The sequence below is a fragment of the Rattus norvegicus genome, chromosome 2, assembly GCF_021556685.1.
Source record: "Rattus norvegicus strain SHRSP/BbbUtx chromosome 2, alternate assembly SHRSP_T2T, whole genome shotgun sequence".
Taxonomy (NCBI): domain Eukaryota; kingdom Metazoa; phylum Chordata; class Mammalia; order Rodentia; family Muridae; genus Rattus; species Rattus norvegicus.
This window is the reverse complement of record NC_141535.1, coordinates 80,003,849-80,017,390: the sequence shown is the minus strand read 5'-3', so window position 1 is coordinate 80,017,390 and position 13,542 is coordinate 80,003,849. Positions and strand designations below refer to the sequence as shown.

The 13,542-nt window shown below is 46.4% G+C and overlaps 1 protein-coding gene across 2 annotated transcripts in view; it reads right to left on the bottom strand.

The window, feature by feature from the left end:
* Ankh (ANKH inorganic pyrophosphate transport regulator) overlaps positions 1–13,542 on the bottom strand; it is a 128,054-nt gene that overhangs the window by 43,601 nt on the left and 70,911 nt on the right. For both annotated transcript variants that reach the window (NM_053714.2, XM_087614288.1), the window contains 1 exon segment: positions 8,579–8,795. In NM_053714.2, the coding sequence (NP_446166.2) occupies positions 8,579–8,795 (217 nt within the window).

Sequence of the window (13,542 nt, the reverse complement as noted above, 5' to 3'; positions counted from 1 at the left end):
CAAACATCAAAGTCCTAACCCCTCGATCTCAGAATGTGAACTTATGTAGCCACAGAATTATTGCAGATATAAGATGAGGTCATACTGGAGTGGGTGGGTGTCCAACCCAATATGACTAGTGACCTTGTGAAAGGGAGAGATTGCATACAAAGACCGCTATGTACAGGGGGGAAAGAGTCCTTGTGAGGGCAGAGACTGGCTGATGCAGCTCCATGCTGAAGGCTGCCAGGAAAGTCTCAGAACCAAGGAGCTGGCAAAGGGCAAGTTGTTCCTCAAAGTGCTCAGAAGAAAGCAGGCCTGTCTGTACTTTGATCTCATACTTGTTGCCTACAACCTGTGAGACTGTGTATTTCTGTCATTTAAGCTGCACAGTCTGGAGTATTTTGATACAGCAGCCCTGACCAATGACTACAGGTTGGTTCCGAGAAAGGTGTTTTCGTTTTAGACTCTGGTTGGGGCCGTGAATGTGTGCAGCTCACAACAGGGCATGTGATCTGCACCTGTTGCCTGGGCACAGGGAAACCAATGGGCATGAGCGTCCTGACTCTTGCAATGATGTATTTCGGCTAAAGAAACAAGACTGAGCCTTTTTGTAGGGTATCTGGGGTAAACATAAAACAGTTAATGATGGCTTAGGGACTGTGGGATTCTTGGGCCTGTCTCCCAGCTCTGTCTCTAGAATGTATGTACTGCCTTATTTTTCCAGCTCCAGGGCCTGCCCAGCTCCCTGGGCCCAGCTTCAGGAGCACTTGGGACTCAGGGGTCCGAGGGCTACATTTTTCTGGTTTCTACTTTAGAACCTTCCTGTTTCAGCTACTACAGAGAAAACTTGGAGGCCAAAGAAAGCTTTCCAACCTCAGGTTTCCTTATTTATCCTTTATGTTAGCGGAACCTGATTAAGTCAGCAGCTGTTTCCACTCTAGATATGGTGCATAAACCCCTGGAACCTGTTTGCACCCTATCTCTCCCATTCCCCAACTCCAGTTTCCTGTGCCAGCCGCTGAGCATTTCCAACCCAGCTGAAGCTGGAGGCTGTGGTGATTTGTGTAAGGTGCTTTGCATAGGGTCTCTAGTGACCACTCTAGCTGCCTCTCGGTAAGTATCAACTTCTAACAACTGCTTTACCAAGGTTGTTCTAGGGCTGGAGAGATGGCTCAGTGGTTAAGAGCACTGACTGCTTCCAGAGGTCCTGAGTTCAAATCCAGCAACTACATGGTGGCTCACAACCATCTGTAATGAGATCTGACACCCTCTTCTGGTGTGTCTGAAGACAGCTACAGTGTGCTTATATGGAATAAATAAATAAATCTTAAAAAAAGATTGTTCTGTGACAAAATTAAACAAAGCTTCTGAAGAGACACAAAAAGGTTTTATGACTGCAAACAGTAGGGGGACACTGGATTGATCTATGAACTGGCCAGAGGCTTTAAACCAGATCAAACAAAGAGAGGAAGGCCCAAAAATTCATAGATCCTACAACCCCAGCCAACTGAAAATGGCCCTTTCTGCAATCAGTGGTTCTCAAACTGGCAGGGCTAACAGTTACTGGCACTTATTGCAAACTATAAAATATTCACTTCAACAAAAAACAGCCTACAGAACACAGTCTCTGGGAACTGAGACCCCGTCCATTTAAGTAAATTATAATACATGCCTTTCCAGGATGTAAAATTCAGAACGCCCATTCTAATTCAAATTCCTAAGGTATCAATGTGTAAAAGTCTCCCCAGGACTATGTATTGACCCTACTGAGTCCTATTTAGGGAGTTTTTTGTAGGAGCTTGTGAGTCCATCCTGGTTTCTAATGTATGCATTGCTTCCAAAGAGTGTGTACTTACTGACTGATAAATTACATTTAAATCTCTTCAACAAATATGTGTTGCATGACTTATTCATATGAGGCACCGTGCCAATCACCCAGCTGTGAAGGGGCAGCTTTCTGCATGAGGGCTGGACACTGATATAGAAAAGACCCCACTGGATTCTGTATTATGCAGTGTTTATCTGGAAAGCCCAGGGATAGGAGGCACACATATGGATAAGGCCGTGGAGAAGAAAGATCCCAGGACCATGCATAATAATATAGACAAGTAAATATTAGGTTATCACATGGGAGTGAAAGCCTCAGTGGTATGACACTTGGCAAAGTGGGACTCACAAGTTACTCTGGATGTTGGCCTCTCACCCAACCGTATGTTTACTGCTGAGTGAAAAATTCAGATAGAACCCAGGTTTTGATAACTATGGATTAAAAACATGGATGAGTCCATCATGCCCCAAGGGAGTGATTGTATAAGTGTCCTAAGTTCCTCTTTACAGCAACACTATGATTTTTCAGTTCCCTTTACCACACACTATATTGTTTATATACACACCCTGTGGCCCTGGGCTGGCCAGCAATGTGTTGCAGTCAATAGGGTGCAAACGGCGTGGTGGTGTAGTGCCTCTGACTCCTGACTTCAGGATGCTTGCGTTTCTACCTGCCACCTGGAGTCCAGCCACAGCCATCTAAAAAAGCCAGGCAATGGGGCAAAGCGACCCGACAAGGACGGATGCACAGTGAGGAAAGGAGTTCAGCAGGACCCACTCTCGGCCACACCTAGAGAGTTCCCTCAGTATTAGTACACCCACATCCTGATTTCAACTGACAGCAGGGGTGTGGACCCAGAAAAGTCCGGAAGGATCACCCGCCCAGCCGTGATCTGGAGAACGAAAGCAAACTTTTGCTCTGTAAGTCACCGAGTTCTGGGTGGCTTTTGTTTTCTGTTCTGTTTGGTCTTGTTTTAAGTTGAAGTCCCAGGAGGTACAGCCTGGGCTCAAACTCACTCTGTAGTGAGGATGTCATTGATCATCTGGTCTCCCTGCATCCACCTCCCAAGTGGTAGGACCACAGGTGTGCAGCATCACATCTGGATGTCAGATCCAGAGCTTTGTGCATGCTTGGCAGTCCTCCACCTGAGCAACATCCCCTGTCCCTGCGGTGGGCTCTCAGATAATAAATGACACTGCTTATTCCTAACGCTCTGACTGATGTGGCTTCCCAGCAAGTCTTCATAAGGTGAGTCTGTGATTCATGAATAAGTGGGAAGTCCGAAAAGGTAAGACACAACCAACCTAGAAATCACTAGAGATTATTTTAGTTACCCATGGTAAGAGTCCATGTGTATTCCGTTCCCTGCTGGCTTCCTAGGCTCCTTCAGACCATGAATCTGGCTCCCGCTGGGAACAGACATACTGAAAGCTAAGTCCATAGCAACAGTTCCTCTGTCCGTATGAACGAGGAGGTCAGAAGCCTCACAAAGTCCTTGGAGGTAAAAATAACTGGGGCTCAGCCAACACTACAATATCAGGTCACCGACCTGTCCTCACGACAGGGTGGATATTACCCGCACCCTGACTACCAGGCTTAATTCAAGGATGGTGGTGGTGAACACTGTTTCTGCAGTTTTTAATAAGCGGAGCTTCTGGTGAGTCCAAGGAAGAAGTCACAGCTATGATTAAACTCCAAAGGGATGCTAAGTGGCAGCCACCCAACAAATAGGCTTGAAGTTCCTGCAATTCTAGCTAGAGCCAGGCTGTGGGTGTGTGTGGAGCTGACAGGAACTTGACAGATAAGGAGTCTTCCAGATTTAAAGCCTGCCAAATCTGACACAGTTCCAGCTGTCTACTCTTTCGCTCTGTGGGATGAGGCCTGAGATGGTTAGGTGCCGCTAAGGAAGAACAGGGACCATCTTTCCCTGACGAGCCCCGCTGTTCCTGGGGAACAGCCTATGTGGTTGGTAGAATCTGCTCCAGCTATGTCAGGGAACCGGACACGCATGTGCAGAATCGTCAGGGATGAAAACAACAAGTGTGGTACTCAAGGAAGAAGACGATGTTTTAGCTACTGCACATGCAATGAGAAGAACCCGCGACAGGTTCCTCCCTTTACTGGGACAAGAACAATTAATAACAGATGGTGCCACAAGAGTGTCTGGGGACCACAGTCTTCTAGCCACTAACTGGTACACAGAGATCAGGTTGAGGAGCCTATGGTGCCAGCTTTTCAGATATGGACATGGTTAAACCTGAAGCCCCTCTGAGGGAAGATGATCCCCGGGGGCTGGCAGATCACTAGCACCCGTACTCCAAATACTGCCATGTTCCAGGTCACTCAGCTGACAGTCACACTGGTTGTTACAGTCTCTGCAGTCTCTGGAAACATCACCGAGTGACACACAGTATTAAAAAACAAAAACAAAAAAAACCCAACAAAATAAACTTAGAGACCTGACTAAACAAGGTATCAGTTCACATCATGGACATAATACATAGCTACAAAACGCAGCTGATTTTTCTAAATTTGAAATAAGATTTTTGGAGACCGTGAGGTTTCAAAGATGCACATTTAGAACCTAGCAACCTCTGTTGGTTAAAGCTACACTTAACACACACAAACACCAGAGTAAACACGGATAGTCTTGGGGAGTCACAAAGGAGCCGGGGGTGATAGAGACATATGGGGTATTGGGCACCCCATCACACTTCCCTCAATGGCGTCCTCTCTCTTCACTGCTCTTCCCTGATGCCTGACCATCTCCCAACTCTCTCTGACTCTCTTTGGTTTCCATGTGTCCACTGGATCTCTCCCCAGGCTCAGGTTCTAGGCTCCTCTCCCTTGTTACCTGATCTGGCTCTAACGCCTGTCAGCCACCCCCTACCTGTTACATTCAGGTCTAGACTCAGTTTGCCCCATTTCCTCTGTTTTGTAAACACATGGCTATGACCACTTTCTCTTCATTTCCTTTACAAGCCCTTTGTGCTATTGCTTCCAGAAATCTGCTTATACCAGAACTCTAGAAATGGACACTGACATCACACACACGCACACACGCACACACACACACACACACACACACACACACACACACACACACGCTTTCCCACTGGCTACACCTACTTAGGGCAGGGTACAGCTGGCCATTGTGTCTTTAGTACACATTTCCTTGTAGTTATTTCGGGTTCTGGAATGCCAGTATGATCTACTCAGTACACATTCCATTAGGTACGGAGAGAGGTGGGACTGGGTCGTGAAACAATGGTAAGTCTAACTCTCATTCTTCTGCAGTCCCAGGAGTATAATTTATGGAATAATATCTCACCATGCAAAGAGGAAGACAGATACCAGTTACACAAAACAGTGCATTGCGCACAGGTAGAATGACCCACATTCCATTCTTAACACTGCCACATAGGAAAATGGATGACTCCGCCAGTGAGAACATCCATTTAGTGTAAAGGAGGCCTCGTGCTGGGGGTGGTGATGTCTTAAAGAGTGAAACCAACTCATAAAGAGCAAAGTGAAAAGGAACCATGAATTTGGCCATTAACTGAAAAGAGGGCAGAAAGGTATGGCAGGGCTGAAACTGAATCAAAGCTACACAGAAATAGTAGATATTAATAGACAAGAAAAGTGACTACCGGGAACTTAGATACAGCCAGCCAGCCCTCCCTCCCACCCCACCCCTTTCTCTTTCGGTAGTACTAGGGATTGAATTTAGCACCACACAAATGCTAGGCAAATGCTCTACTACTGGGCTAAATCCCAGGTTTAGTGACATGTTCGAGGAAACGCTCAAATTCTCAACTCCATTTTATATAGACAAATGAAGAAAAATGTAGAAAAAGTTATTTTCTAATAAATTCATCCCTTTAGAGACAGTCTATGAGAACTTCCCAGGCCCAACCTCAAAAGAAGGGACCCCTCCTGCTTGGTGCTTTTGGATGGCTTTATAAACACACACACACACACACACACACACACACACACACACACACACACACACACAGCTACAGACAGTGCCTTGCTGCTTCACAGACATGAACCCTTGAATTGGGATCCCCCATTAACATGTAAAAAGCTGTGTGGCACTGTACATCGATAGCACCAGTTGGGGAGGAGGAGTCAAAAAGATCCATGGAGCTTGCTGGCCTGCCAGACCTCACAGATCGGTGACCAAGGTTCAGCGGGAACTCCTATGTCCACATAAACAGAAAAGCAAACAAGCAAACAGTGTCAGGTGGAACAAAGGAAGATACCGCATGCTGACCTCTGGCTCCATGCACACAAATGCGTGTGCATGCGTGCACTCAAGCACACACATACAATGTGCATGTGGACACACACACACAAACATACAAAATAAAATGGGACTTGAGAGAGGTAGGTTCATTAGAGAAGAAACAACACGTAAAGAAACAAGCAGAACAGTTTTGAGAAAACAGTGTACAGAGAAATTGCATTTATGCCTGGACCTCTGCTGCAAATCTCTACTCCAGCATTAAGCCCAATGCACCGGGGCATGTGGCGCTCTCGCTGACATGTTGTACCCAGGGGAATGTATACGGTCAGAACAGACGCTCCCTCAGTGTTGGCCCCTGGCACGGATGACTAGGAAGGCTTGGGGATCACACCATGGCTTCCTCATTCAAACTGAGCTGACTATTTGAGGTTCTCACATCTCTGTCTGAGCTCCCTGTCATAAGCCTAGCTGAGGGATGACTGGTTACAGCCTCACTAAGAGGTGAGAGCTGGCTTTGTGTCCTCTACAACTGCAGGATACTGAGAGCAGAAAACCGTACAGGCGGGGATGGTCGCTGATGTGGGAAACAGTAACTCGTGGGCTGGGCGGGCAGAGGGAGAGCCGTGGTCCAGAACACGGAGGACAAGGAGACTGGGCAAGAGCTCACAGACTCGGAAAGAAGAACAAGGAAAGAAGATGCACAAAGATATGTGATGTACAAGGGCAGACACGGGACAGACCAACGCTCGGTTGCCAGTGAGGCAACGGAGGGAAAATCCCAAGAATTTCAAAGTAGGCGTTCAAAACCAACTGCTGTGTACTTCCCTGGAAAGTGGGAAAAGTGTTTGCTTGATTGAAAGAACAGAAGTATTAGCTCTAAAAATAGGTCAAGTGTAATAAAATAATTATTTTGTGTAAGGGGGATAAAGAAAGAGCACTTCTGATTTAAATTTAAGATCTTACCATTTTCAAATTTCCATTTTTAACATGGGGAAACCAATGGGCTGGGGCTATACCTCAGTCAGGAGGATGCTTGCCTGCCATGCTTGTACCTCTGTGGTTCAGCCCCATTGCTGCATAACCTGGTGGTACAGGCCTGTAACACCACAGACAGCTCAGAAGGGTAAGACCAGAAGTTCAAGGTTAATCTCTGCTATGGAACAGGTCAGAGGTGCTGTGTATTCCTGAGATCCTCTCTCGAGAATACAATGCAATACAAGACAATGGTAAATCTTAGACTCAACGTTTTCCTTATGGCTACCATTAACAGTCTGCTCGGCTTTTCTCTTCCCTGGTAGTCTCATCCAACTGAGGCCGAAACAGGGAAAGCTGGATTTATTTAGTGCACAAATAAAAAGACTGAGAGCAAAAAGAAATCACTCTACTTGTTTAGACAGGACCCTTGTTTTACAATGTATGGCATTTCTCAGTATATATTCTCTCATTGGAAATGACCCAGAGGCAGCAGCAGAAACGTTTTCTCCAAACACTCACCCTGAGGGCATAAGTGGATAGAAAGAAAGGCGCTGCCTGCTACTCCCTGAGTCCTTAAGCACAACTGAAATAGTCATTTCAGGGCCCAGCTGGGTACACCATCAGCCAGCCTCTCTCCTCTGCACTGCTCTTACAACAAAATCCTCTGCCGTCTTAGAAAGGAAAACCATGAAGGCCTTTCCCCTGTTGACTTTCCGATTTACAATTACGTGAGTAAACATGGGCTTTCTGCGAATGAATACACCGTAAGTGGTTTGGGTTAATCCTCTGGCTCCTTTACTTTGTGACATTCATCCTTCTCATACAACCGGCAACCATTTAAGGCACACAATGGGCTTAGGAAGCAACACTCGCACACGAAGTGCTTTGGGCAACCGGCTTCCGTAGCTGTGCCCTGCACATTTTATGCCAGTTAGACAAAGCTATTTTAAAGTTGGGATACTCTGAAACTGCACCCCATGAAGCTGTAGAACCACCCAGAAGGCAGCAGAGGAGGCTCCACCCACGTACAACAAGCTTTTCCGGGGTCTTCAGAAACCGGTACACAACTGCTGTATTAGGATCTAGCTTTCTTGTTCCACAGACAGGTTTTTAGTCATGCTTTTGAATAAAGGAGCACATAGGAACCCTGGAGCAAATTAATTTCAAAACCTGCCATTGACTGGCTCTCAATACTGAGAAGCATGAGTTCAAAGTAACAGCCACCATACCTTTGTTCTCTTGCTAATAATTTGGGCGTGTCTGCTATCTTGTTCACCTCCTAGGCACAGCCACCTATTGATAAAACCACTCACTCTCTCACCCAGGGCATCTGAGGCACAAAACTGCAGCATCTCAGAAAGAAAATGTTTGGAAATGCCACTGATCTAGGAGCGCAGACTCCACTCCTCCTTCTGTCTGAAATTTTCATGAGGAAGGTTTAATAATTACTAAGGAAGCCACTTAGCCTGTAACTGTATTTAAAGCAGTTTAGAAGAAAATGAAATGACCAAAGCGAAACGCTCAGATGGCAGGAGCCTTACCTATCAGGGTGTGGAAGACTGCAGCAATGGCACCGGCCACCACCATGCACAGGACAGCTTTGGCCCTGTCTCTCTTGCTGTTCACAAACACCAGGCCCACATTCTTGAAGTCACTCATGGGTCCCGTGAAGAACTTCATCAGAGAATACGCCAGCCCATAGCTGGCCAGCATCTCTACTGCATCTTCCTTGACTGCAGCAATGCCCCGGTTCAAGGCCTGGGAGGGAGAGAAGAGCCAACGTAAGCATGAGACACAGCACCACATCTCTGCAGAGACCCACCACCAACATGGGGCTTGGTGGATGTGCTTCCCAGGGAAATGATGGGCAGTGTGCAGTGAACCAACTCCTGAGTTTGCAGAAAAACTGGCTTTCTGGTTTTGTCCACCTGCGAGGTGATACCTGCCCACTGGGGAAAGTAATCGACCCAACAAGTGTTTGCTAGTGTCGAAAGATAGGTCTAAGGAGTATCATTTCAATGGTGATGTTTTGAAACTCCTAGCCTGGTGTAGTAACTCATGCCTGTAATCCCAACACACTGGAGGTTTTTGAGTTCTAGTCCAGCCTGGGCTACTTTGCTCATATTCTCTTCCGCATGCCCCCTTGACCCCTTTTCTCTGGTCCTCGTCCTCCTCCTGTCACGTGTGTGTGTGTAGTCACATCTGAATCCTCATAAGAGAAGCATGCAGCATATAATATGCTATCCTTCCTCTCTCTATCAATCACCCTCTCTTGTTCCCTGCTATCCCTCCCTTCTCACAACAGTTACCTGTTTTTGACAATAGACTTGACTGTTAGGGCAGTTTGAAGTTCTTGGAAAGATGAGTGAAAAACGACAGTGTCCTCCTTGTCCCCGTGCCCCATAAGCCCAGCGACTCCCCAACCATCAGCATCCTGGCCCAGAGAGGAACACTGGCTATAAGAGGCGCCCTGTATTGACACATGGCCAACAAGCAACTGTAGTCAACATGAGGAGTCATGCTCTGTGTCCTGATGACATCCATCTGCCACCACAGAGTCATCCTTTAAAATAATGACACCCTAAAGCTTCTACCCGTGTGCCCATGCTTCCAACAGACAGACGCACAGACATATTCATAAAAGCCATGTTCAGTCCGCTGGCTCAAAACAGAAGTGCATTCTCCCTGTCTGCCCCTACTGAACAGATAGTGGCTCATAATCTTCTCCATAAACAGTTGTGGCACAGCCTAAGTACCACTTTGTAATACTCTTTAAAGATGACGTCAGAGCACCAAGTGAACCAACAAGTTTGTCAAAGAAGAAAAAGCCAACCAAATCCAAGATGGCTCCTCAAACATATAATATTTAAGAATTGCCATACTAAATGCGAACAAAGCAACTCATTCAATGTTTCACTGGCTCTGAGGCTGTGAATTGTAAAGTATGCTATTTAATTTATGTTCCACTAAGCAGGGATGAGACCCTTCCAGTTATGATTGGACGTCAACTGCTTATGAAATGTATTCAGACCGCAGCCATGCTATGGTGGGTATGTGTGTGCATTCGCACAGGGGAGCACATGCTGGGGCATTTCCTCAGTCTCTAATAACACACACTATCTGTTTAGGCTTCGCAGGAGGACAGACGAAATGAGCAAGACTCCCGGGCTTCAATTCCTCACCACACTGCTTCATCATCATTACTAGGGATGCTGTTGAGGCAGGGGGTGAACACTTAGGGAGCAAATCATTCAAGTAAGGCACTATTGGGAGGTGGGAGATGCATTTGCAGGGAAATGCCACATTGTGAAAACAATTTCAGAAAACCTTAGAATAAGAATGGATGACAACTGTAAGAATTGATTCTTCTGCTGCCAAAGCTGGAATTATAAAGATAGCTTTTTTTAAGTCTTCTTCTTTTTTTTTTTTTTTCTTTTTTTCAGAGCTGGGGACCGAACCCAGGGCCTTGCGCTTCCTAGGCAAGCGCCCTACCACTGAGCTAAATTCCCAACCCCATAAAGATAGCTTTTGATGACTGTCCTTCAAATTCATTTCTTTTTCCTTGTACTTGAACTTTCCTGAAAGAACTGTTTGTACAACAGTGATAACTTTTTTTTTTAATGAAACAAACTTTTCCTTCTGTCAAAATGAATCAAATACCATCACACCACAGAGCAAACTAAAAACCAAGAGATGGACTCTCTGGTAAGGAACCTTGTGTTTGATACACGGGCTATTGCTGGGCTTCAAAGCTGACCAACTTGATCACCTACCCAGTTGGTTCAGGACGAATCCAAGGTGGATATTGGTGGTGCCCATCAGGTCTCATAGATCCCCAGGTGGCAGGAACCCAAGAACAGACAGGCACTGGTTATGAGGACCCGCACCCTGTTTCCACGGTCACTCCTGGTACAGTTCCCCACAGGGCCTGGAAGCAGACTCCAGCAGACTCCAGTCCTTGCTTCCTCTCCCCAGCACGCTATTCTGCTTGCTCCACCACTTCAGAAAGCGTACGCTCAACAATTCAGTGTGCAAAAATCCGTTCATTCAGGTCTTACACCACTAAAGTCAACTTGGAACAGTTTTGAATAGCTTTTTTAGCCTCCCAGAGCCTGTACAATCCAATGTCACACCACGGAACGCCTGCTCAGGTCTCATAATTGGCATAGTTGAAACCTCCCCCATCCAGCTTTCCTCAAGTCTATTATTTTGAACTTTTAAATGTGTTTTTTAAAACACATGTATTTATTTATGTATGTATGTGTATACACATGATAGTTTATGTATGTGTGTACACATGATAGTTATCTATTTAGATAGATAGAGGTAAGAGGGCATACTGCAGAAGTGAAAGGACTGAACCACACTTCTTAGGTGGGGTAGCAACACCTTGTCCTGCTGGGCCATCTCACCAGCCCGTGAACTGCCTGTTTCTAGAGCATAAAAATGTGTTAAAATTTAAATGACCTTATCTAGCACAAGTTTCAAACACACTTAGCAGTATACCTATATAATGAAGGAACAGACGATCCACGTGTTTTCTCAACAAACATTAGGTCTTTTTGTTAAAAAAACAAACAACAATCAGAACCCATCAGCCATGGCTGCACTTTACATTCCCACCAGCGCTTCCGATGTGAGTCTTAAACCTACAGCTGCAGCAGGCAGGAAGAAGGGCATAGCAGGGCATAGCTCACGACAGCTGTCAGCAAGGTCGAGTGTCAGTAAGGCCAACGACTATGGCGTGTTGAGGGAAGAGCACGGGGTTTGCACAGGCAGACTTCAGCCAGAATCTGCCTCTATTACTTAACTGCTGAGTGGGTTACCCGGAAGAGAGAGAGGCAGGATGTGCTCAGAGCACCAGGCAGTTAGTACACTAGAAGGGACACTGAGGCGAGGACTTGTAATTATGAGATGCTGTTGCCTGTGAGACGTCCTACTGATCTAATGTTGATGGTGAGGGGGTTAAATGCTTCGTTGAAACAAAACGTATCCTGATCCTAATATGAAAAATGCACAAAAAGTTCAGACTTAAGAACATGAGCTATGTTAATATTTCGGTGCTTTTTACTCCCGTTTGTAGCGATTTCTTCCAATCTGTTCAGTTTATTAACTTCATGATTTTATCGATCATGGAAACACTGCTGTGACAGCTCAGTCATTCCATGGACTTTGTTGTACAGGCTTTAGCCTTTGCTACTCTTTACCCATCTGTAATAAGATTATTTTGTTTCACTTTATGGCTTTGTTTGCACACTGGACTTTTTACTTAATCTTCCTCACTCTTGTGAGAGCTGGATCAAAATGAACTGTTCCCCTGAACAGTTTACATTTCTCCAAACCCACATACGGGACACACTATCCATCTCCATCTATTTGTGATGGCTTCTTACCATCCTTAGGCTTCAACATGTCCTGCAGACACCTGCTGTCTGTACATCTGTCTCCACCCCTCCTCCTCTATCGTTCCTTTCCAACAGGTGTACGCTCACTTGGCCTCTGTCTCCCTGAGCTCTGGGGAGCAAAGATCTGCATTTACTGCTTTGTCCCCAGAACCACAGCTTGGCAGGGTACCATGCACAGCAGAAGGATGGCCAGACTGGAGAATGAGCTAACTGTGTATGAAGTGTAAACATCCACTGAGTTGTGAACTGAAGAAAACCATTATGCCCGTGAGCTGAGCAGCCCTAGGAGGAACTCATCTAGAGAGGCCGAGGAACCTCATAAGGTAGTCATGCAGGTGACCCCAGGAGGAGGAGCCATCTGGATGAGGAGCATCAGGAAGGCTGAGTTCTTGGGGGAGGGGGCAAGGAGCTCTGAGGAGCAAAGAGCAGACAAGGAGGGTTGACAAGAGCAGATCACCCCAGATAGGTGGAAGAAGGTAGTTCTATGACAGGAGCAGCCTAGAGGGAGAAGGGCACAAACAGACCAAGACCTCTGACTAGAGGTGGCGGTGTGGAAATGTAAGGTAGTGCGGCCAGATAGAAGCACATAGTTTGGAGGCAGGGCATGGTCTTGAACCTGGGTGTGAGGCGAAGGGGAAAACAGATGACCGATGAGGTTCATGGTTGGAGTCACTGTTGAGCGGTGCGGTGCTCACTGAGATGGGGACAGTGGCTAAAGGAATTGGCTGAGTGGCAACAGCAGTTAAAGCTAGTAGACTGTGTGAGCTCCTCTGGGAAGGCTATAGATAGAAAGGAAGGGAAAGCCAAGATTCCTCCCTGTATGTCTATGGGGATAAAAACCAAAGCCTGCCAAGGGCTCGAAGGCCTGGGTCCTGCTGGCAGGTGAACAGGCTGCAATGCAGAGTGAGGGTAGGTCAGAGGCTTCTGGCAACGCTGCTTGGAACCCAGCGATATCTCAATCCAAGTCCAGAAAAGGCTGCTGCGGCCTTGAAATCCAGCTCAAAAAGTACCTAGGAGTCATCGGGATGGACGAGGCGTTCATGAAGACAGAATTAAGGTTCACCTGCTGGTTCCTAAACCTTCCCAGTTTCCCAAAGCAA